The 24,745-nt window shown below is 37.0% G+C and overlaps 1 protein-coding gene across 1 annotated transcript in view; it reads left to right on the top strand.

The window, feature by feature from the left end:
- LOC128657721 (ADP-ribose glycohydrolase MACROD2) overlaps window positions 1-24,745 on the top strand; it is a 1,711,614-nt gene that overhangs the window by 1,221,083 nt on the left and 465,786 nt on the right. The window contains exon 4 of the mRNA XM_053712124.1: window positions 20,482-20,563. Within this exon, the coding sequence (XP_053568099.1) occupies window positions 20,482-20,563 (82 nt within the window). The remainder of the gene's footprint in view (window positions 1-20,481; window positions 20,564-24,745) is intronic.

The raw sequence follows: 24,745 nt of genomic DNA, 5'->3' as shown, positions 1-24,745 counted from the left end.
AAGCTCAAAGTAACAACTTATATATCTAATTTCCCTTGGGTGATTTAATTTCATACAGACTTTACGACACTATATTGTTTCTTATGGAGTTTGCAAAAAAACAGGTGCCAAATACACATTTGCTATCTGGGTGTATTGTTAGACGCAAAATATAGACAAAAGGTGCAAATTTACAGTTCATCGTTATTCAATTTGGGTGCATGATATTGCCATTAATTTTGAATAGGGTATATACTGTATATTGATAAATTGACAGTCAAATTGCTTGTAGAAGTTTTGATAATTTGACAATTTGGGAATTGTAAAGTACAGTATTTTATTCTTTAGAAATTGTCATTCTCTTGGCAATCATGTCATTGTGATCAAGAGTTAAGTATTTGTCATTCAATATTGCTTGTTTAATACTGTGATCTTCTTACAGTTGTTCTTTTGTTGTTTATAGTGTGAGTGAAGTTGTGAAATCACAGTCTTTACAGTGAATTTTTGAAAATGAGGTTTCTGCACTGAGTTCTGTGTTGGGCAGGGGTGGAACTACCATTGGTGCAGCAGGTGCAGTCACACCAGGGCCCATGAGCTGGAGGGGGCCCATAACAGCCTGTCTATACATAGTTGTGTGCAGAATGTTTACAATCCTAATGAAGGGGAGCATTTTATTAGTGCACGTTGTAGGTCCATCTGTCTATCGATCTGTTTATCTATCCTAAAAATCATTATAAAAAGCAGAATGTATATTAATACTTTTGCTTTCTTCTGAGTTACCTTTGGGGGGTCCCATAAAAAACTGGTTTTGGGCTATCTTCTTGTCACTTAACTGTTAAAATCCTGGTAAGGAAGATGATAAGTTGCGGCCACTTCTTATAGAAATGAATGTCCCACACTTGGGATTTTAGGTTAGAATCTCACCAAAACGGAAAAGCAAAATTTTCTTAATAAAATTAAAAAAAATACTTTTAGCATATTATAAAATTAAAAAATATAATTGCTCAAATATGCCCCTGATGCCTATATACAATTGTCTTTCATATTGTTTAAGACTTATCATAAAGACCACTCTACCCAATTGCAAAACACAGACACAATTATCAGCAGTTGCATGTGCTGTTGTGAGAAAATCGAGATCAAATCTAATGTGATTTATTAATCTCAGTTGAGCTTGACTTGAAAAGATTGTGATCACTTTGGCCTAGATTTAGAGTTTGGCGTTAGCCGTGAAAACCAGCGTTAGAGGCTCCTAAAGCTGGTTTTAGGCTACCGCCGGTATTTGGAGTCACTCAAAATAGGGTCTAACGCTCACTTTTCAGCCGCGACTTTTCCATACCGCAGATCCCCTTACGTCAATTGCGTATCCTATCTTTTCAATGGGATCTTTCTAACTCCGGTATTTAGAGTCGTGTCTGAAGTGAGCGTTAGACATCTAACGACAAAACTCCAGCCGCAGGAAAAAAGTCAGTAGTTAAGAGCTTTCTGGGCTAACGCCGGTTTATAAAGCTCTTAACTACTGTACTCTAAAGTACACTAACACCCATAAACTACCTATGTACCCCTAAACCGAGGTCCCCCCACATCGCCGACACTCGAATAAAATTTTTTAACCCCTAATCTGCCGACCGCCACCTACGTTATCCTTATGTACCCCTAATCTGCTTCCCCTAACACCGCCGACCCCTATATTATATTTATTAACCCCTAATCTGCCCCCCACAACGTCGCCTCCACCTGCCTACACTTATTAACCCCTAATCTGCCGAGCGGACCTGAGCGCTACTATAATAAAGTTATTAACCCCTAATCCGCCTCACTAACCCTATAATAAATAGTATTAACCCCTAATCTGCCCTCCCTAACATCGCCGACACCTAACTTCAATTATTAACCCCTAATCTGCCGACCGGAACTCACCGCTATTCTAATAAATGGATTAACCCCTAAAGCTAAGTCTAACCCTAACACCCCCCTAAGTTAAATATAATTTAAATCTAACGAAATAAATTAACTCTTATTAAATAAATTATTCTTATTTAAAGCTAAATACTTACCTGTAAAATAAATCCTAATATAGCTACAATATAAATTATAATTATATTGTAGCTATTTTAGGATTAATATTTATTTTACAGGTAACTTTGTATTTATTTTAACCAGGTACAATAGCTATTAAATAGTTAAGAACTATTTAATAGCTAAAATAGTTAAAATAATTACAAATTTACCTGTAAAATAAATCCTAACCTAAGTTACAATTAAAACTAACACTATACTATCAATAAATTAATTAAATAAAATACCTACAATTACCTACAATTAACCTAACACTACACTATCAATAAATTAATTAAATAAACTACCTACAATTAACCTAACACTACACTATCAATAAATTAATTAAATACAATTCCTACAAATAAATACAAATAAATAAACTTGCTAAAGTACAAAAAATAAAAAAGAACTAAGTTACAAAAAATAAAAAAATATCTACAAACATAAGAAAAATATTACAACAATTTTAAACTAATTACACCTACTCTAAGCCCCCTAATAAAACAACAAAGCCCCCCAAAATAAAAAATGCCCTACCCTATTCTAAATTACTAAAGTTAATTAAGGTAGGAATATTCTGATTGGCTGATGGAATCAGCCAATCAGAATCAAGTTCAATCCGATTGGTTTGATCCAATCAGCCAATCAGATTGAGCTCGCATTCTATTGGCTGTTCCGATCAGCCAATAGAATGCGAGCTCAATCTGATTGGCTGATTGGATCAGCCAATCGGATTGAACTTGATTCTGATTGGCTGATTCCATCAGCCAATCAGAATATTCCTACCTTAATTCCGATTGGCTGATAGAATCCTATCAGCCAATCGGAATTCGAGGGACGCCATCTTGGATGACGTCCCTTAAAGGAACCGTCATTCTGCAGTTGGACGTCGCCGGAAGAAGATGGGTCCGCGGTGGAGGTCTTCAGGATGGAGCCGGTCGTCATCGGATGAAGATAGAAGATGCCGCTTGGATCAAGATGGTTGCCGGTCCGGATCGCCTCTTCTTTCCGGATAGGATGAAGACTTTGGAGCCTCTTCTGGACCTCTTCAGGCACCGGATGATGGATCGCCAACCCCCGCTTGGGTTGGATGAAGATTTTGGAGCCAGGACGGATCGGTGATACCTGGTGAGGTGAAGACAAGGTAGGATGATCTTCAGGGGCTTAGTGTTAGGTTTATTTAAGGGGGGTTTGGGTTAGACTAGGGGTATGTGGGTGGTGGGTTGTAATGTTGGGGGGGGTATTGTATGTTTTTTTTTTACAGGCAAAAGAGCTGAACTTCTTGGGGCATGCCCCGCAAAGGGCCCTGTTCAGGGCTGGTAAGGTAAAAGAGCTTTTAACTTTAGTAATTTAGAATAGGGTAGGGCATTTTTTATTTTGGGGGGCTTTGTTGTTTTATTAGGGGGCTTAGAGTAGGTGTAATTAGTTTAAAATTGTAATATTTTTCTTATGTTTGTAGATATTTTTTTATTTTTTGTAACTTAGTTCTTTTTTATTTTTTGTACTTTAGCAAGTTTATTTATTTGTATTTATTTGTAGGAATTGTATTTAATTAATTTATTGATAGTGTAGTGTTAGGTTAATTGTAGGCAATTGTAGGTATTTTATTTAATTAATTTATTGATAGTATAGTGTTAGTTTTAATTGTAACTTAGGTTAGGATTTATTTTACAGGTAAATTTGTAATTATTTTAACTATTTTAGCTATTAAATAGTTCTTAACTATTTAATAGCTATTGTACCTGGTTAAAATAAATACAAAGTTACCTGTAAAATAAATATTAATCCTAAAATAGCTACAATATAATTATAATTTATATTGTAGCTATATTATGATTTATTTTACAGGTAAGTATTTAGCTTTAAATAGGAATAATTTATTTAATAAGAGTTAATTTATTTCGTTAGATTTAAATTATATTTAACTTAGGGGGGTGTTAGTGTTAGGGTTAGATTTAGCTTTAGGGGTTAATCCATTTATTAGAATAGCGGTGAGCTCCGGTCGGCAGATTAGGGGTTAATAATTGAAGTTAGGTGTAGGCGATGTTAGGGAGGGCAGATTAGGGGTTAATACTATTTATTATAGGGTTAGTGAGGCGGATTAGGGGTTAATAACTTTATTATAGTAGCGCTCAGGTCCGGTCAGCAGATTAGGGGTTAATTATTGTAGGTAGGTGGAGGCGACGTTGTGGGGGGCAGATTAGGGGTTAATAAATATAATATAGGGGTCGGCGATGTTAGGGAACCAGATTAGGGGTACATAGGGATAATGTAAGTAGCGGCGGTTTACGGAGCGGCAGATTAGGGGTTAAAAATAATATGCAGGGGTCAGCGATAGCGGGGGCGGCAGATTAGGGGTTAATAAGTGTAAGGTTAGGGGTGTTTAGACTCGGGGTACATGTTAGAGTGTTAGGTGCAGACGTAGGAAGGGTTACCGCATAGCAAACAATGGGGCTGCGTTAGGAGCTGAACGCGGCTTTTTTGCAGGTGTTAGGTTTTTTTTCAGCTCAAACAGCCCCATTGTTTCCTATGGGAGAATCGTGCACGAGCACGTTTTTGAGGCTGGCCGCGTCCGTAAGCAACTCTGGTATCGAGAGTTGAAGCTGCGTTAAAAATGCTCTACGCTCCTTTTTTGGAGCCTAACGCAGCCTTTATGTGGACTCTCGATACCAGAGTTATTTTTATTGTGCGGCCAGAAAAAAGCCGGCGTTAGTTTTTCGGGTCGTTACTGACAAAACTCCAAATCTAGGCCTTTGTAAACAACAACAAAATATAACAGCCATTACCCTTTTTCCAACATAAAAAAACTAAGGAAAAAAATGGAAAGATTGGAATCAACCCCATAATGTTTTTAAAGATTCTTAATTGAACATTAAAAAATTCTTAAAGGGACAGTCACTATGAAGAGTTGGTTAAAGGGGCAGTCTACACTAAAATTGTTATTGTTTAAAAAGATAGATAATGCCTTTACTACCCATACCCCAGCTTTGCACAAGCAACATTGCTATATTAATATACTTTATAACATTTAAACCTCTACATTCCTGCCTGTTTCTAAGCCATCACAGGAGACTGCTAGTTCGTGTGGGCCATATAGATAACATTGTTTTCACGCCCGAGGAGTTATTTAAGATTTAACACAACACACTACTAAATGCAAGTAAATAGATAATAAATAAAATGTCATGTGATCAGGGGGCTGTCAGAAGATGCTTAGATACAAAGTAATTACAGAGGTAAAAAGTATATTAATATAACTGTGTTATGTTTGCAAAACTGGGGAATGGGTAATAAAGGGATTATCTATCTATTAAAACAATAACAATCCTATTGTTTACTGTCCCTTTTTTGTTGTGAATAAAATATTAACTCTTACCCCTTATATATTTTTACTCCATTTATGACAAACCCACATCTTATACAAGTATTGTGTATTTAGTATATCAGCTGTGTTGTGCTTTTACATTTGAGTACATTCTCTATAAATGTATAACTATAGCTGGCATTCATGAAATATCTCTATGAATCTAGAGTAAAGACTGAAAAAAAGAGTTCTAAATAGCTATTAGCTTGATAACAAAATATTTATTTATTTCATAGTTGATTGATTTTTGAAACCTGTGATAAAGTACTCTAATTTTTTTTTCCAAATGCATTGTAAAGCTGTAATTTAGGGTTTTTGAATTGTGTTTTGCAATTTATCATAGCACAGGAAATATGCAAATTATTGTTTGTCTTTTATAACTAGCCATGTCCTTTCATTACAATATAAAACCATGCAACTGGACTGTGACTGCTGACAGAAATGAGTATGTCAATAAAATCAGAATTCAGCACAAGACGTCTTTAGCTTTCCAGCTGTAAAAGCAAAATTAGGTCTAAAAGATGGATTTTGTAGGATTACTAGATAATAGCCAACAACACTCAGTGAAATGTTGGAACATCTGTTGTCTATTTTGGGAAATATGTCATTCTATTACCATCTATTAAAATTAATTTTAGGCAAATCCCTTTGAGAGGCAGCTCTTTTATTTAGCTCTTGTTTATATAAAAAATATATATATATAGCATGTACTTGACATTTTTTGTCCTTTCTTATATTTAGTTGAGTTTACTAAAGGTGTTATGACATCAGTGGAAAAAGTAATGATAATAATAACACGTAAATATTATAACTATACTTGCCCTCAAATTCTTTATAGACTTTAGATATTTCTGAAACTATTTTAAAGCTTTTTCAAAGAGTAACTCACATAAATGAATTTTTTTTTCCTAAGAAGATAGAACTTTTTCAATAACCTTTAGTTTATAAATGTCTTCAAAAGTGTCAAAAAGTAAAATAATGCCAGTGTTTAACTGAGTTTGAAATTAAATTATAATGCTATACATGACAAAAAAATCTGTTGTTGTATAAAAAAGTAAACCACTATAACACTGTGAATAAAAAAATAAAAAAAAAGGATATAGTACTAATGTCTTTCCGCTTTGACATGTAGTATCAACAAAATGAAAAGGTGAACATAGCGTGATTCTGTTGATAAGTTACAGAGCAAAAAGTAGTAACCTTACTCACATTGTATATAGCTATGACTGAGGTCTCAGTCTAGAATGTATTTACTGTTGAACATCCCTTTAAAGGGTCATGAACGTTACATAAATGTCTTGTAGTTATAAGGTGTTCATGTCCCTTTAAATCCCCAATACTTTGCCTGTGTGCTTCATGTGTAATACAACCCGCAAATAATCTTATTTGTATTTGTACACACATATGGCTATTTATTTACCTCTAGAAATTCCATGTGCATTTTTCTTATGTGAATACAGCAGACTTTAATATTGTTACAGTTTTCTTTTATATGTCAAATACCAGTAGTTCGTCTTTCAACTTATGCAGCCTCCATTACACAGTCCTAAATGTGCATGCGTCATATATGATCGATCTAATAGTCACATATGCTCTAATGCTAATAGCTGTACCCAAAAAAAGCAAATTTAATTATTCCAAATTCATTTTATTATTGTTTATTACCTAATAAAGTAATTCTTTTTTTCTGTATTTTTTTTATCTTATTAAGACTAAACACACATTATTTTTCTAAAGGAACAACACTTACTTTTCACCACACTATTCACATATATTTTTTTTTTAAACTTAGAAATTAGCTGTTGAAATTCAATAATAATATTTTCGCTGTAGCATATTTTAATAAGAAATCCTTACATATCCACCAAGCCTATTTATGCTGATATAAATCATTGCCAATTTCATGGTTACCATATTTCCATGTTTGTCCTCAAAAGTAGCAAATTGCATTAATCACAATACTTTCATTTTATTCCCATTTTGCTGAATATAGGATTAGCTTGGCTATGTCAGCTGTCAAATAACAAGTAACTGTGAAAAATGGAGGTCATTTTCAAATATTTCAGACACATCACAGTGCATCCTTCTTGCAGAGACAAGGGCTTTATAATGAAGAAGATTGATGGGGTAGACATCATTGTGTCTGGATGTCTGAAAAAAAAATGAATTCTTTGTCTTGATGGATATATTAGCAAAGCAAATGTTTTTTAGAAACTTCTGCATCTTGGCTGATGGCTTTTTAGTCATAACATGTCAAACCTAGCTATGGTGAATTTACCATTTAAATATTGTTTAAAGCAAATGACAAAGTTTTGGCCACTGTATTCAGAGAGAAGCTTTAAGTATGTCAGTCAGTGACTAGAATACCTAAGTAACTGTGTTAAGAAAATGGATCTTTGAAATAAAGTTAATATGTTTAAAATATATACAGTATAGTAAACATATTACATTATAACCACCACAAAGTTTCACTTGACAAGGGATTCAGAATTCACATGTGATTTTTTAAAAAAATTAAACTTTCTAAACTAAATATTTCTGGAATAAATATTCACAGTAGAGTAGAAAATGAATCAAACTCTGGGAGGACAATCTTTACAGGTAGGGAACCTGTCCGCCCACATTTGGAATGAGCAGGCAGCGTATTGTTGCCTATAACTGTTTTTAAATAAGCAGATGTGCAATCAATTGGACAAAAGAAGGGCCTGTCAATCATCCCATAACTGGATGAGTTAACTCCACTATCTCTGACTGCAGCTTCTTAACTAGTAGTTTGCAGGCCAGCAAGAATGAGCCTATATAGCAAGTGGTACAATATAACTCTGCAGCTTGGCAAATTCCCCCATTATTCTCACAGGTGTAATATATGCAAACAATTGTAACGTTTGTATTTACATACTGTCCTCAGATTTCAGAAAATCTCATATAAAATGTATTTCCAAAGTACCAGTAGTGGACCTACACAACAGAGGGCCCTGGTGGAAATTGTTTTTCGGTCCCCTCAGAGGTAACTCAGTAGTAAACAATAGAAATAATATACTTGCTGCTTTTTATAATGATTTTGAGTAGATAGATAGATAGATGATAGATAGATAGATCTGCACATGCATATGCATAGTGATGTCGCGAACATTGAATTCAATAGGCAGGCGAACTTTAAAACCTACAAGGACTCTTTCTGGCCACAATAGTGATGGAAAAGTTGTTTCAAGGGTACTAACACCTGGACTGTCGCATGCTGGAGGGGGATCCCTGGCAAAACTCCCATGGAAAATTACATAGTTTATGCAGAGTCTGCTTTTAAGCCATAATGGGTCTAAATCAACTAACATTCCCAAAGTGGCTGTCTCAAAATATCCCGGACAGAAGATAGATTGATAGGATAGATAGATATACATAGATTGATAGTTAGATAAAATCGATAGAAGAGAAATAGATAGATTTGTTAGATATATAATTACCCTAATAAATTCTAATAATCAAACATGCGTTCTTGGACCCAACTAGCTTGTGTTAATTAGTACTTTTCTTAGCACTTTAATCCCTGTTCCCCCCCCTATCGGGGGTGTTCTATATGGCCTGCCAGATTACCCTGAAAAATTATAATAATAAGACATGTGGTCTGCTACCTATTTTAACTAGGTTGTGTTTTAAGTACTACCATTCTTAGCACTTTAATCTCTGTAACTCCCCCTATTTGGTGAGGTCTATACGGCCTGGATGATTACCCATACAAAATATAATAAGACATCTGCTCTTGGTCTGCGACCTATGGTAACTATGTTGTGTTAATTAGTAATGTCCTTCGCATTTTAATAGCTGTTACTCATACTCACCCTATTGGTGGAGGTCTATATGGCCTGCATGATTACCCTTACAAAATATAACAACCAAACATATGCTCTGGGACCCATGGTAAGTAGGTTGTGTTAAGTAGTACTGTTCTTTGCAGTTTCATACCTGTTACAACACCAAATGGTGGCAGGTTTATCTGGCATTCATGATTAGCTGCACCCAAACCCAAAAAAAAGGCTTGGAAGGCTGTAGAAAAGTGCAATTCTAGGGCACGAGCAAACTGAGGATTAAGATCATCAACAATCAAGATTTTTTTAATTTTAATTAGTAACTATACTGTGACCAAAAATTAGGATTGGTGTAAATAGTTTGAAAAACGGCCTGGCACAAAAGGATGGCAGGCAGGAGGTAGATGCAATTCAAGGACACTAGGAGACTGATTACTGACAGTCTAAACAGTGATGATTGACAATTTTTGCAATACTGTTAACAGAAATATGATTGCTGACAACAATTGGCTAGGTGGGCCTGGCTCACAGCAGGCTGCAAGGCAGGAGGAAAGTGCTATTCAATGGCACCAGCAAACTGAGGATTGAAATCACAGCAACTATTACCAAAAATTTAAATTTTTAATTATTAGAATACTGTCACAACAAATATAATTGGTGTAAATATTTTTTAAGTAGGCCTGGCACACAGGCTTGGAAGGCTGTAGAAAAGTGCAATTCAAAGGCACGAGCAAACTGAGGATTAAGATCAACACTAAAAAAATGTTTTATTTAAATTAATAACTATACTGTCTGTGACAACAATTATGATTGGTGTAAATAGTTGGCTAGAAGGCCTGGCACAAAAGACTGGCAGTGGCAGGCAGGAGGTAAATGGAATTCAATGGCACTAGGAGACTGAATATTTGCAGTCCAAAAAATTATGATTTTTTTTTTTTTAATTACTGTTACAAAAATTGTGATTGGTGCCACTAATTGGCTACTTGGGCCTGGCAGACAGGCTGGCAGATATGAGTCGTGGATGGTAGGTAGGGCAGCAATTTAACACAGTATGCTGTGTAAGTGACAAAAACACAGGACTGATAGAAAATTAAGTTACATTTCACTAGCAAAATATTTTAAAATTTTAGATTTTAATATTAAAATTATGTTAAGAAGTGCAATGCACATATGACTCTATGAGTGGTCGCACTGGCTGGCTGCTACGTAGGGCAGCAATTATAACAACAGTATGCTGTGTAAGTCAGATAGACAGTTAGACACAGGCCTGATAGAAAATACAATTAGATTACACTAGCATAATGATTTAAAGACTTTTTTTTGGAAATTTTAAGAAAAAGGTTAAGCACATACATATGAGTCGTGGCTGATAGCCTTGGAAGGGCAGCTATTAAAAACAGTAGGCTCTGTAAGTCGGATACACACACGCCTGATAGAAAATACTATTAGATTACACTAGAAAAATGATTGAAATTATTTTTTTTGGGGGGAAATTAAAAAAAGGTTAAACACATATTAGTCATGGCTCATAGACTAGGGAGGGCAGCAAGTAAACACAGTAGGCTCTCTATGTCAGCAAAACACACAGGCCGGATAGAAAATTATATTAGATTACACTAGCAAACAAATTTAAACTTTTTTTTTTTTTATATTTAAATTAAGGTTAAGGAGAATAGATATGAGTGCTGGGTGGCTGCCTGGCACAGACCAATTAACCAAAAGACTGAAAAAAAAGAGGTATATTAATGCTGAGTGAGCCTGACAGACACAGGCATGATAGTAAATGTAATTAGATTACACTAGCAAAATATTTTTTTTATTTTTATTTTTTTTATTTAAAATAATGTTATAAACGGATATTAACACTGGTGGCTGCTGGCTGGCACAGAGCAATGAACCAGAGTATATGCTGTGTGACACTGGCCTGATAGAAAATGAAAAAAAATTACACTAGAAAAATAATTATATTTTTGGGTTAGTTAAATTTAAACTAATGTTGTTATGGAGATATCAGTGGTGGCAGTAGTCACAGCATATGCTGTGAGCCTTAAACACACAGCTGAAAGCCAGGCAAATGCTAATAAAAAAAAAAACGAAAAAAAAAAAAAACCCGGCACGAAATATAGCCCTAAAAAGGGCTTTTTGGGGTGCTGTGCTTGCAGCAGAGATGAGTGGAGTCCTTCTGGACTGTAAATACACTAGCCTAGCTATGTTTTTCCTATTAATGTCAGGAGCAAAACACAACACGTCATCTCATTAAAAAAGCAAGTTCGTTATGAGTCTAAAATGGCGGATTCCGAGTAGCTGGGAATGTCTGTGAGGGAGTGTCTGATGTTGATTGGCTCTAATGTGTCAGGCCGCTGTGACATAAAGGGTCAAAGTTTCCACAATGATGACACATAGGGGCGGATCGAACATCGCCATGTGTTCGCCCACAAACGCAAACGCGAACAAGCTATGTTCGCTGTGAACCGTTCGCGGGCGAACAGTTCGGGACATCACTACATATGCATAGACTGGCTGCTATGGGCCCCTGCGGTACTTAAGGCCTGGTGCCAAAGCACCTGCACCAGTGGTAGTTCCTCCCCTGCAAAATACATGTAGCACCAAATTAGCTAAGTGATGCTTCAGTTGTCTAAATATATATGTTCTAAGTGTCATTCCTCTAATCTTGAAATATTGCATTACTTGGTACTGCAGTAAAATCATATATTTTATTGTAAAATAATAGAAACAGATTTTGTTTGGACAAATCAAAAGGTACTTCATATCTTATGCATATCTCAGGGATTTTTTTAAACACCTTACTGTTTTTGTATTTACCATATCAACTGGAAGGCTATTTTGAGTCAGCAACACTTCTATTGTTTCTGCAAATTACTATGGAACCTACTGCCCTCCAATTCATGATCATGACCCCTTGTATAAGCACTCTTTTTGTTTAAAAAATGCTTTCAGTCTTAGCTTTATTAAATCTCAGTATACTTTTTCTGTTATATAATTTCTCTTCATTCTGCCCTGTAAGCTAAATCAGTTATTGGATACGCATCATATTCTTATTTTCCCACTTTTATATAAATCTTTTTTTTTTCTTGAAATTTAAAAAAATGACATTGTTGTTAGGTGTATGGGCCAGAATTCAAAAACACTGACATTAGATTGAGTTGTGAACATTAAGTTTAGCACTTATTGAGTACAACATGTTATGTTTTCTTCTTTATCTTATTTTAAATGAATTACAGGAAAAGAGCAATTGTGGTCTATGTAATTATAGGTTCATATTTTATAAATGTTATATTTAATTTTGGAATATCAGGACATGAGCACTGTATGGACTTAATTGGGTATAATTAAAGGTGATAAATGTTATAAATAAATATGAATATCATTTTTTAATAGTTAATTGCATCTCATTGCATTACATGAATAACCAGTTCATCAAGCTTTTTCTCCTGTTAAGTGTGGTCAGTCCACGGGTCATCATTACTTCTGGGATATTATCTCCTCCCCTACAGGAAGTGCAAGAGGATTCACCCAGCAGAGCTGCTATATAGCTCCTCCCCTCTACGTCACCTCCAGTCATTCTCTTGCACCCAACGAATAGATAGGATGTGTGAGAGGACTGTGGTGATTTTAATTAGTTTATTACCTTCAATCAAAAGTTTGTTATTTTATAATAGCACCGGAGTGTGTTATTCATTCTCTGGTAGAATTTGAAGAAGAATCTACCTGAGTTTTTTCTATGATTTTAGCCGGAGTAGTTAAGATCATATTGCTGTTTCTCGGCCATCTGAGGAGAGGTAAACTTCAGATCAGGGGACAGCGGGCAGATTAATCTGCAAAGAGGTATGTAGCAGTTTATATATTTTCTGACATGGAATTGATGAGAAAATCCTGCCATACCGTTATAATGTAAACTCAGCCTTAAATACAGTAGATGTATCTGGTATCAGGCTGTCATGTATGTATATTTTACACTTCAGTATTCTGGGGAATGGTACTTCACTGGATTTATACTGTATGCATAGACTTAACCTAATTTGCAGGGACTTGCAATAGGTTTTTAAATAACAATTAATTTATTGAGGTTAAACGTTTTTTGCTGGCATGTAAAATCGTTTATTTCTCTGAGGTACTGGGTGAAAAAATGTTTTGGGCACTGTTTTTTCCACTTGGCAATAGTTTTGTTTAAATTTAAACAGTTTACTGATCTCTCTCACTGTTATGTGTGAGGGGGAGGGGCCATTTTTGGCGCTTTTACTACGCATCAAAAAACTCAGTCAGAGGTTCATTTTCTTCCTGCATGATCCGGTTCATCTCTACAGAACTCAGGGATCTTCAAAGCTTGTTTTGAGGGAGGTAATCATTCACAGCAGAGCTGTGAAGATTGTAGTTGACTGTGATAAAAAACGTTTATTTGTGTATTTTTTCTGCTGTCAGGGTTAGTTATCCTTTGCTAATGGGAACAATCCTTTGCTAAAATTGTATATTTCTTACAAAGATTTGATGCTATAATTTATTTATTTCAACTGTCATAATTTTTTCTGTGCTTCTTATAGGCACAGTTCGTTTTCATATTATTGTAAATTACTTGAAAAAGCATTTCCAAGTTGCTAGTTAATTGCTAGTGTGTTAAACATGTCTGATTCAGAGGAAGATACATGTGCTATATGTGCTAATGCCAAAGTGGAGCCCAATAGAAATTTATGTACTAACTGTATTGATGCTACTTTAAATAAAAGTCAATCTGTACAAATTGAACATATTTCACCAGACAACGAGGGGAGAGTTATGCCGACTAACTCGCCTCACGTGTCAGTACCTGCATCTCCCGCTCGGGAGGTGCGTGATATTGTAGCGCCGAGTACATCTGGGCGGCCATTACAAATCACATTACAGGATATGGCTACTGTTATGACTGAAGTTTTGGCTAAATTACCAGGACTGAGAGGTAAGCGTGATCACTCTGGGGTGAGAACAGAGTGCGCTGATAATATTAGGGCCATGTCAGACACTGCGTCACAGGTGGCAGAACATGAGGACGGAGAACTTCATTCTGTGGGTGATGGTTCTGATCCAAACAGACTGGATTCAGATATTTCAAATTTTAAATTTAAGCTGGAAAACCTCCGTGTATTACTAGGGGAGGTATTAGCGGCTCTGAATGATTGTAACACAGTTGCAATACCAGAGAAAATGTGTAGGTTGGATAGATATTTTGCGGTACCGGCGAGTACTGATGTTTTTCCTATACCTAAGAGACTTACTGAAATTGTTACTAAGGAGTGGGATAGACCCGGTGTGCCGTTCTCACCCCCTCCGATATTTAGAAAAATGTTTCCAATAGACGCCACCACACGGGACTTATGGCAGACGGTCCCTAAGGTGGAGGGAGCAGTTTCTACTTTAGCTAAGCGTACCACTATCCCGGTGGAGGATAGCTGTGCTTTTTCAGATCCAATGGATAAAAAAATTAGAGGGTTACCTTAAGAAAATGTTTGTTCAACAAGGTTTTATATTGCAACCTCTTGCATGTATTGCGCCTGTCACGGCTGCAGCAGCATTTTGGTTTGAGTCTCTGGAAGAGACACTTGAATCATCTACACTAGATGAGATTACACACAAACTTAAAGCCCTTAAGTTAGCTAACTCATTTATTTCAGATGCCGTAGTACATTTAACTAAACTTACGGCTAAGAATTCCGGATTCGCCATTCAGGCACGCAGAGCACTGTGGCTAAAATCCTGGTCAGCTGATGTTACTTCTAAATCTAAATTGCTTAATATACCTTTCAAAGGGCAGACCTTATTCGGGCCCGGGTTGAAAGAGATTATCGCTGACATTACAGGAGGTAAAGGCCATGCCCTGCCTCAGGACAAAGCCAAAGCTAAGGCTAGACAGTCTAATTTTCGTTCCTTTCGTAATTTCAAAGCAGGAGCAGCATCAACTTCCTCTGCACCAAAACAGGAAGGAGCTGTTGCTCGCTACAGACAAGGCTGGAAACCTAACCAGTCCTGGAACAAGGGCAAGCAGGCCAGGAAACCTGCTGCTGCCCCTAAGACAGCATGAATCGAGGGCCCCCGATCCGGGACCGGATCTAGTGGGGGGCAGACTTTCTCTCTTCGCCCAGGCTTGGGCAAGAGATGTTCAGGATCCCTGGGCATTAGAGATCATATCTCAGGGATACCTTCTGGACTTCAAATCCTCTCCCCCAAGAGGGAGATTTCATCTGTCAAGGTTGTCAACAAACCAAACAAAGAAGGAAGCGTTTCTACACTGCGTACAAGATCTTTTATTAATGGGAGTGATCCATCCAGTTCCGTGGTCGGAACAAGGACAAGGGTTTTACTCAAATCTGTTTGTAGTTCCCAAGAAAGAGGGAACTTTCAGGCCAATCTTGGATTTAAAGATCCTAAACAAATTCCTAAGAGTTCCATCGTTCAAGATGGAAACTATTCGAACAATTTTGCCCATGATCCAAGAGGGTCAGTACATGACCACAGTGGATTTAAAGGATGCTTACCTTCACATACCGATTCACAGAAATCATTACCGGTATCTAAGGTTTGCCTTTCTAGACAGGCATTACCAGTTTGTAGCTCTTCCATTCGGATTGGCTACGGCTCCAAGAATCTTCACAAAGGTTCTGGGTACTCTTCTGGCGGTACTAAGACCGCGAGGAATTTCGGTAGCTCCGTACCTAGACGACATTCTGATACAAGCTTCAAGCTTTCAAACTGCCAAGTCTCATACAGAGTTAGTACTGGCATTTCTAAGGTCGCATGGATGGAAGGTGAACGAAAAGAAGAGTTCTCTCTTTCCACTCACAAGAGTTCCCTTCTTGGGGACTCTGATAGATTCTGTAGAAATGAAGATTTACCTGACAGAAGACAGGTTAACAAAGCTTCAAAATGCATGCCGGGTCCTTCATTCCATTCAACACCCGTCAGTAGCTCAATGCATGGAGGTGATCGGATTAATGGTAGCGGCAATGGACATAGTCCCCTTTGCACGCCTACATCTCAGACCGCTGCAATTGTGCATGCTAAGTCAGTGGAGTGGGGATTACTCAGATTTGTCCCCCACTCTGAATCTGAATCAAGAGACCAGAAATTCTCTTCTATGGTGGCTTTATCGGCCACATCTGTCCAGGGGGATGCCATTCAGCAGGCCAAACTGGACAATTGTAACAACAGACGCCAGCCTACTAGGTTGGGGCGCTGTCTGGAATTCTCTGAAGGCTCAGGGACTATGGAATCAGGAGGAGAGTCTCCTTCCAATAAACATTCTGGAATTGAGAGCAGTTCTCAATGCCCTTCTGGCTTGGCCCCAGTTAACAACTCGGGGGTTCATCAGGTTTCAGTCGGACAACATCACGATTGTAGCTTACATCAACCATCAGGGAGGGACAAGAAGCTCCCTAGCAATGATGGAAGTATCAAAGATAATTCGCTGGGCAGAGTCTCACTCTTGCCACCTGTCTGCAATCCACATCCCGGGAGTGGAGAACTGGGAAGCGGATTTCTTAAGTCGTCAGACTTTTCATCCGGGGGAGTGGGAACTTCATCCGGAGGTCTTTGCCCAAATACTTCGACGTTGGGGCAAACCAGAGATAGATCTCATGGCGTCTCGTCAGAACGCCAAGCTTCCTCGCTACGGGTCCAGATCCAGGGATCCGGGAGCAGTTCTGATAGATGCTCTGACAGCACCTTGGACCTTCAAGATGGCTTATGTGTTTCCACCCTTCCCGATGCTTCCTCGATTGATTGCCAGAATCAAACAGGAGAGAGCATCAGTGATTCTAATAGCACCTGCATGGCCACGCAGGACTTGGTATGCAGATCTAGTGGACATGTCATCCTGTCCACCTTGGTCTCTACCTCTGAAACAGGACCTTCTGATCCAGGGTCCATTCAAACATCAAAATCTAACTTCTCTGAAGCTGACTGCTTGGAGATTGAACGCTTGATTTTATCAAAACGTGGGTTTTCTGAGCCAGTTATTGATACCTTAATACAGGCTAGGAAGCCTGTTACCAGAAGGATTTACCATAAAATATGGCGTAAATACTTATATTGGTGCGAATCCAAGAGTTACTCATGGAGTAAGGTTAGGATTCCAAGGATATTGTCTTTTCTACAAGAAGGTTTAGAAAAGGGTTTATCCGCTAGTTCCTTAAAGGGACAGATTTCAGCTCTGTCCATTCTTTTACACAAACGTCTGTCAGAAGTTCCGGATGTTCAAGCTTTTTGTCAGGCTTTAGCTAGGATCAAGCCTGTGTTTAAAATTGTTGCTCCGCCATGGAGTTTCAACTTAGTTCTTAATGTTTTACAGGGTGTTCCTTTTGAACCCCTTCATTCCATTGATATCAAGTTGTTATCTTGGAAAGTTCTGTTTTTAATGGCTATTTCCTCGGCTCGAAGAGTCTCTGAGTTATCTGCCTTACATTGTGATTCTCCTTATCTGATTTTTCATTCAGACAAGGTAGTTCTGCGTACTAAACCTGGGTTCCTACCTAAGGTGGTCACTAACAGGAATATCAATCAAGAGATTGTTGTTCCATCTTTGTGTCCTAATCCTTCCTCGAAGAAGGAACGTCTGCTACACAATCTAGATGTAGTCCGTGCCCTGAAATTTTATCTACAGGCAACTAAGGATTTTCGTCAAACGTCTTCCCTGTTTATCGTTTATTCTGGCCAGAGGAGAGGTCAAAAAGCTTCGGCTACCTCTCTCTCTTTTTGGCTTCGTAGCATAATACGATTAGCCTATGAGACTGCTGGACAGCAGCCTCCTGAAAGAATTACAGCTCATTCTACTAGAGCTGTGGCTTCCACTTGGGCCTTCAAGAATGAGGCTTCTGTTGAACAGATTTGCAAGGCTGCAACTTGGTCTTCTCTTCATACTTTTTCCAAATTTTACAAATTTGACACTTTTGCTTCTTCGGAGGCTGTTTTTGGGAGAAAGGTTCTTCAGGCAGTGGTTCCCTCCGTATAAAGAGCCTGCCTGTCCCTCCCGTCATCCATGTACTTTTGCTTTGGTATTGGTATCCCAGAAGTAATGATGACCCGTGGACTGACCACACTTAACAGGAGAAAACAAAATTTATGCTTACCTGATAAATTCATTTCTCCTGTAGTGTGGTCAGTCCACGGCCCGCCCTGTTTTTTATGGCAGGCTAAAAATTTTTTTTTTTTGGATTATACTCCAGTCACCACTACACCCTTGGGCTTCTCCTTTCTCGTTGGTCCTTTGGTCGAATGACTGGAGGTGACGTAGAGGGGAGGAGCTATATAGCAGCTCTGCTGGGTGAATCCTCTTGCACTTCCTGTAGGGGAGGAGATAATATCCTAGAAGTAATGATGACCCGTGGACTGACCACACTACAGGAGAAATGAATTTATCAGGTAAGCATAAATTTTGTTATTTGTGACTTGATGTGTCATGACAATTTTGAATGTTTTCAGATATGTTTTAAGATATTCATAAATATATGTTTAAGATAAACAGTTTGATAGAAGCCTATAATCCACCTACATTATCTAGAATTTGTCATTTCCATGACTAAAAAAGGGTTTTACTAATAAAAACTAGGGGGTAGATTTATTAATAGTCGAGCGGACATGATTCGCTGTAGCGAATCATGTCAACTCGACCTTGCTAAATGCTAACAGCATATAATTGTTGGCATTTAACATTGCACAAGCATTTATAGTGAAATGCTTGTGCAATGTCCCCCCCAACTCAGCAGGAGCTGCCTATCATCCCGATCGAATCGGGATTATTTCAATCCACCACCTAAAAGGTGTCAGACAACGATGAAACAATGGGTCTCTGAAGCTTAAAGTTATCTATAGTCTAACGAAATTATGTAATCCAATTCAAATTAGGGGTACTTTAATTCATCGATTTTCCAAATTGTATAAATAAATGTTAAAAAAATACTGTTTTATCTTTGTTTTCGTGCAGCGCTTCCTCTGCCCGCCATATTGTCCTTCTTCATTACAATGATTGGCAACAACTATTGCAAATCCCCCCCCTCCGAGGCGTTCAACCCCTTTTTAGATACGTCATGCTCTTCTTCTGCGCATACGTTAGAACATTTTTTCCCGATTCAGAAGCGATGCGCATTCACGCGATGCTCATGCTCTATAGCACGCATTGAATACTATGTTGCGCTGTAAGGATCCCAGACTTTAACGCATGCGCATAGTGAGTATGTGTGATTTTAACACATGCACAGAAAAAAATTGCTCCATGGGTTTGTGAATAAAATATATAATAAATGGTAATTGTTTTTTTTTTTTTAAAAAACATAGTGGTTTCAAAACATAGGTGTTAAAGAATTATTAGGAGGCTGGAGGTGTTTGAAAATATTGTTTTGTTTCATTTAAATCACTAGCAGTTGGTCTAACATGCACTATTGAAAGCTTGTTTAATTTTTGTTTGCTACCAAATTCCATGTTAATACAGTCAGCAACAATATTGGATGGAAAAAAATGAATGGGGCACTGTAATGTAAAATTTAAATCACACTAAACAAACTGTGGCAGAGAGGGTAAAACAGAGCTGATAAAGATTAACACCACCACTATAAATAAGGCTATGTTTATTTTAACTAAATAGCGATTAAAGGTAAGCTTGAAATATTTCCTGATGAAAAAAGTTATGACAGTCCAGAAATGTAATAGAACAATATGTGCAACACAGATGCATAGGTTTGATAAATTCAGCACTATATTTTGCAGCAGTGCTCAGATGATTCTATAAGAGATCTGGAGCAGAACAATCCTCAAGATTAATTTACATATTTGCATTTTTCACTAGATTAATATCTCTGGTACTGAAGGGAATTTAAAAATAATACTCCATAAATTAACAAAAAGCTTTAAAACTGAGTTCAGAACTTACATTGTTTATTTATTGTGTGTTCCTCTCCATTTGTTAGTATGCTGTAAGCTTTTCTTAGTTATGATTAGTACAGTATAAATAATGAGTTATAAAAAAATTGCTTGCTCTGCTGCAATAGAAAAAGGAAATATAAACAACTGCCCAATGAGCCAAATGATAATTATTTCTTTTATAGAATATTCTGCTGATTTAACCAGTTGTTTCTTTAGGAGAAAACATGTCATGCCTACAATAATTACACCTCTTTTTTTATTTATTATTATTAGTATTTTTATTATTATTGTTATCATTATTATTATTATTATAAAGAAAGAAGTATTTGTTTTTCCTTGATTTGTGTTTTATTTTTGTTTGTTTTTTTGCAGATGGACCGTATAATCTTCTGTGCCTTTCTAGAGGTTGATGTAAAAATATACGAGAAGAAAATGAATGAGGTTTTTCCAACAGGTACATTAAATTATTATTATGTACATGTACTATTACATTATTATTGTACATTTAGTCAAGCATGCATAAACAGATCAAAAAGTCATTGGCATAGAAAGACATCTCACCAAATCTTTGGGGGCTTCTTTTTTGAGCATTATTTTGCAAAGTACTATAGGTATCTCTCCTTTACATCCAGAACTCTGCATAAAGAAATAAACAGGTCTCAAGAAAAAATAATTGCCTCACAACTGGGGAAAAACATTCTACAAAGTTCATACCATTTATAATCTAAAGGACTAACTTTTCAATTCTACCATAGATGTTGTTATCACTATGGACGGATCATTTTGGCAGCCAGTGGGTTAAACAAATGTTTTTCCATATTATAAAGACGTATTGTTCTCATTTAGGGCCTGATTATCAAAAGCTCACTGGTATGGAGAACAATAATGCAAATGCTTTCTATGAGTATTATATTGTAATGTATGTGTCTCCACACCCAGAACCTGCTTAGTGAGATAAACAGCTCTCAAGCTAAAATATACCACAATAAATCCTGTCAGGCACTGATCAGATTTCTTAGATAAACTCACCAAACCATTGAGCTTTATATAACTGGTCCTTAAAAGGGTCATGATACCCAAATGTTGAAACACTTGAAAGTGATGCAGCATAACTGTAAAAAGATGACAGGAAAATATCACCTGAGCATCTCTATGTAAAAAAGGAAGATATTTTACCTCAAAATTTCCTAAGTATTCACACCCCATTGCAAAGGACTTTAAGCAGCATATCAGTATGTCTGTCCCAGGATAGGCAATGGAACTTCATGCACACTCGTCTTATTTCCCTATTCAGTTTAAGGAAGTTTACTATGAAATCTCATGAGAGTTAAAGGGACACTGAACCCAAATTTTTTTCTTTCATGATTCAGATAGAGCATGACATTTTAAGCAACTTTCTAATTTACTCCTATTATCAAATATTCTTTATTCTATTGGTATCTTTATTTGAAATGCAAGAATGTAAGTTTAAATGCCGGCCCATTTTTGGTGAACAACCTGGGTTGTTCTTGCTGATTGGTGGATAAATTAATCCACCAATAAAAAAGTGCTGTCCAGAGTCCTGAAATAATAAAAAAAGCTTAGATGCCTTCTTTTTCAAATAAAGATAGCAAGAGAACAAAGACAAATTGATAATAAGAGTAAATTAGAAAGTTGTTTAAAATTGCATGCTGTATCTGAATCTCAATTTTTTTTGGGTTCAGTGTCCCTTTATGTGATATCTCATGAGATCACAGTAAAAGAGTTCATGACCTCAGCACTGTTGATGCTGATTGGCTGCTGTTCATTTCTTCATTTTTTTTTATTTTTTTTTACCTGCAGCTGGACAGCAGCTGAACAGCAGCTGAAGTATAACTTTTTACACAGGACTTACTCTGGTGAGCTTAGGAAATTGTGAGGTAAAATATTTTCCTTTTTTACATAGAGATGCTCAGGTGATATTTTCCTGTCAGCTTTTTATAGTTATACTGCATCAGTTTCAAGTGATTTAGCATATGAGTATTATGTCCCGTTAATGTGGGTATAAAGGAAGCCAGTGGATAGAATTCTACTGGTAGTACTGATTATGACCCTTTAAAATTGGTACATTGGTATTTAATGGATAGAATTAGCTTTTTTCATTATTCAAATGAGGTAGTTATTATAGAAAGCAATACAGATAGAAAGATACAGTCATCAATGAGTAGATCACTGGTACATCTTACACTTTGAGGGTTTTACACCAATAATACCACTCCCATTACCTACATTCATAATTTTTAGCCAAGTATTTATTGTTAAAGGGACATTAAACACTAAATACATGCTAGATAGAATGATGCATTCAAAGAAAAGATTAGTCCATGACTAACATGTAGAGGTATTTTTTTAAAGTTTCATTAGTTGTTTAAAAAGTGACAAAATAAGTGTAAAGTTTTAGTGTCTATAAAACACTGGGAGCTGCCATGTTGTAACTTGTGTTACCTTCTCTGCTGTGGCCAATTAGGGTCAGTTATAAATAGGTCACTAGAGTGTGCAGCCAATGGTTGTGCTTTATTTAACAGTGTTCTGCACTTCCATTTCTAACAGGAACTGAAAAGCTCACAATTTCAGAATGGAATTACAGGCAAAGAGGACAAAATAAATAATGAAAGTATATTGCAGAGTTGTTTTATTATATACTATTTATCATTTTATATCACCATCTCAAAGTGTTTAATGTCCCTTTAAGCTTGCTACTGTATGCCAACTTCTGTTTCCTTTAATGTCTATTTGTATTCTTGTATCTAAGAGACTATAGTGATGGTAGGAAGACAATTGTTTAAAGTCCTATTATTACTGAAGAAACAATTAAACTATCCATGCCTCATAAAAAGCAAGATATAACAGGCAAGCTGAGCTTTTAAGTTACCCATTGCTCCATATATTTTCTCCGTCTACATCTCAGTCCTTTGCATCCCAGATTACTCCACCAGTTGTAGTTAATCAGACAAGGCAAACGATTCAAAGTTCTAATCTTTAAATTTGCCGCAAACAATTGTGGCATTCAAACAATCAGCTAGATTACGAGTTGTGCGGTAAGATTAAAAAGCAGCGTTAACAGTTCCTAACACTGCTTTTTTACGCCCGCTGGTATTACGAGTCTTGCAGGTATAGGTGTACCGCACACTTTTTTGGCCTTACCGCAAACCAACTTACGTAAATTTCGTAAAGCCTTTTTTCTATGGGACTTCCATAGCGCTGGTATTACGAGTTTGTCGGGGAGGCCAAAAAGTGAGGGGTACAGCCTATACCGACAAGATTTGTACAGCATTTTAAAGTCAGTAGTTATGAGTTTTATGTTACAACGCCGTAACATAAAACTCATAACTAAAGTGCTACAAAGTACACTAACACCCATAAACTACCTATTAACCCCTAAACAAGGCCCTCCCACATCGCAAACACTATAACATTTTTAACCACTAATCTGATGCTCCGGACATCGCCACCACTATAATAAACATATTAACCCCTAAACCGCCACACTCCCGCCTCGCAAACACTAGTTAAGTATTTTTAATCCCTAATCTGCTGCCCCCAACATCGCCGCCACCTACATTATACTTATTCACCCCTAATCTTCCGCTCCAGACATCTCCGCCACCTACATTATATTTATTAACCCCTAATCTGCTGCCCCCAACATCGCCAACACCTACCTACATTTATTAACCCCTAATCTGCCGTCCCCAATGTCACCGCCACTATTCTAAATTTATTAACCCCTATATCTAAGTCTAACCCTAACACCCCTCTAACTTAAATATAATTTAAATAAATCTAAATACAAATTACTATCATTACCTAAATTATTCCTATTTAAAACTAAATACTTACCTATAAAATAAACCCTAAGATAGCTACAATAGTTTATTGTGGGTGGCATAGGGAGTGTGGTTAACCCTTGCACCCACTAAACTGAATCACAGGCTTGCCTGGTGTGGCTAGATTGTGACCTATTGGTGACAGTAAAAGGGGGGCGGAAAACCCTTTCTGTGCCAAATAAGTGACTGGCGCAGGGTTGGATAACCTTGGTTCGTCACAAGATACCATTTTGAGTTACTAAAAAAATGCATTCAATTAGATGCACAATTTCTCTTGGTAATGGTTATGTCCATGAACCTTAACAAAAAGTTTGAAACCCTACTCACACCATTATGAATATAAAGTCCATTTTTTGGACAATAAAAAGGTTATATGCTATAACAAGCTATTAGATGGATATATAACTAAATTGGTATATATGTTGTTTGTACTGGAGGTACATCAGCCAATAAGATTTTAGTAGCTTTCATCCTAATGGCTGATGTGAAAATAGGAATACAAGATACCCCAATAATTATGCATTCAATCTTCAGTCTGCGGCGGACGATCGCATGAAGAGGAGCATCGACACCGCCGAGAACCGCCGCTGCCGAGGACTGCCACTGAGGATAGCCACATCTGGGAAGAATGCTCCGCGCTGCCTTCGCTGTGGATGAAGATAGAAGATGATGGACCCGCCTGGAAGTAGACCTTCTCCGCCGGACTTCAGGAACCGTGAGTACCTATTTGGGGTATAGTTTTATGCTTTTTTTTTTTTTTTTTTTTTTTATATTAGGGTTTCTGGGCATTT

This window comes from Bombina bombina, chromosome 4 (assembly GCF_027579735.1).
Source record: "Bombina bombina isolate aBomBom1 chromosome 4, aBomBom1.pri, whole genome shotgun sequence".
NCBI classification, from domain to species: domain Eukaryota; kingdom Metazoa; phylum Chordata; class Amphibia; order Anura; family Bombinatoridae; genus Bombina; species Bombina bombina.
The sequence above is the reverse complement of the archived record's forward strand: the minus strand, read 5'-3'. Positions and strand labels throughout refer to the sequence as shown.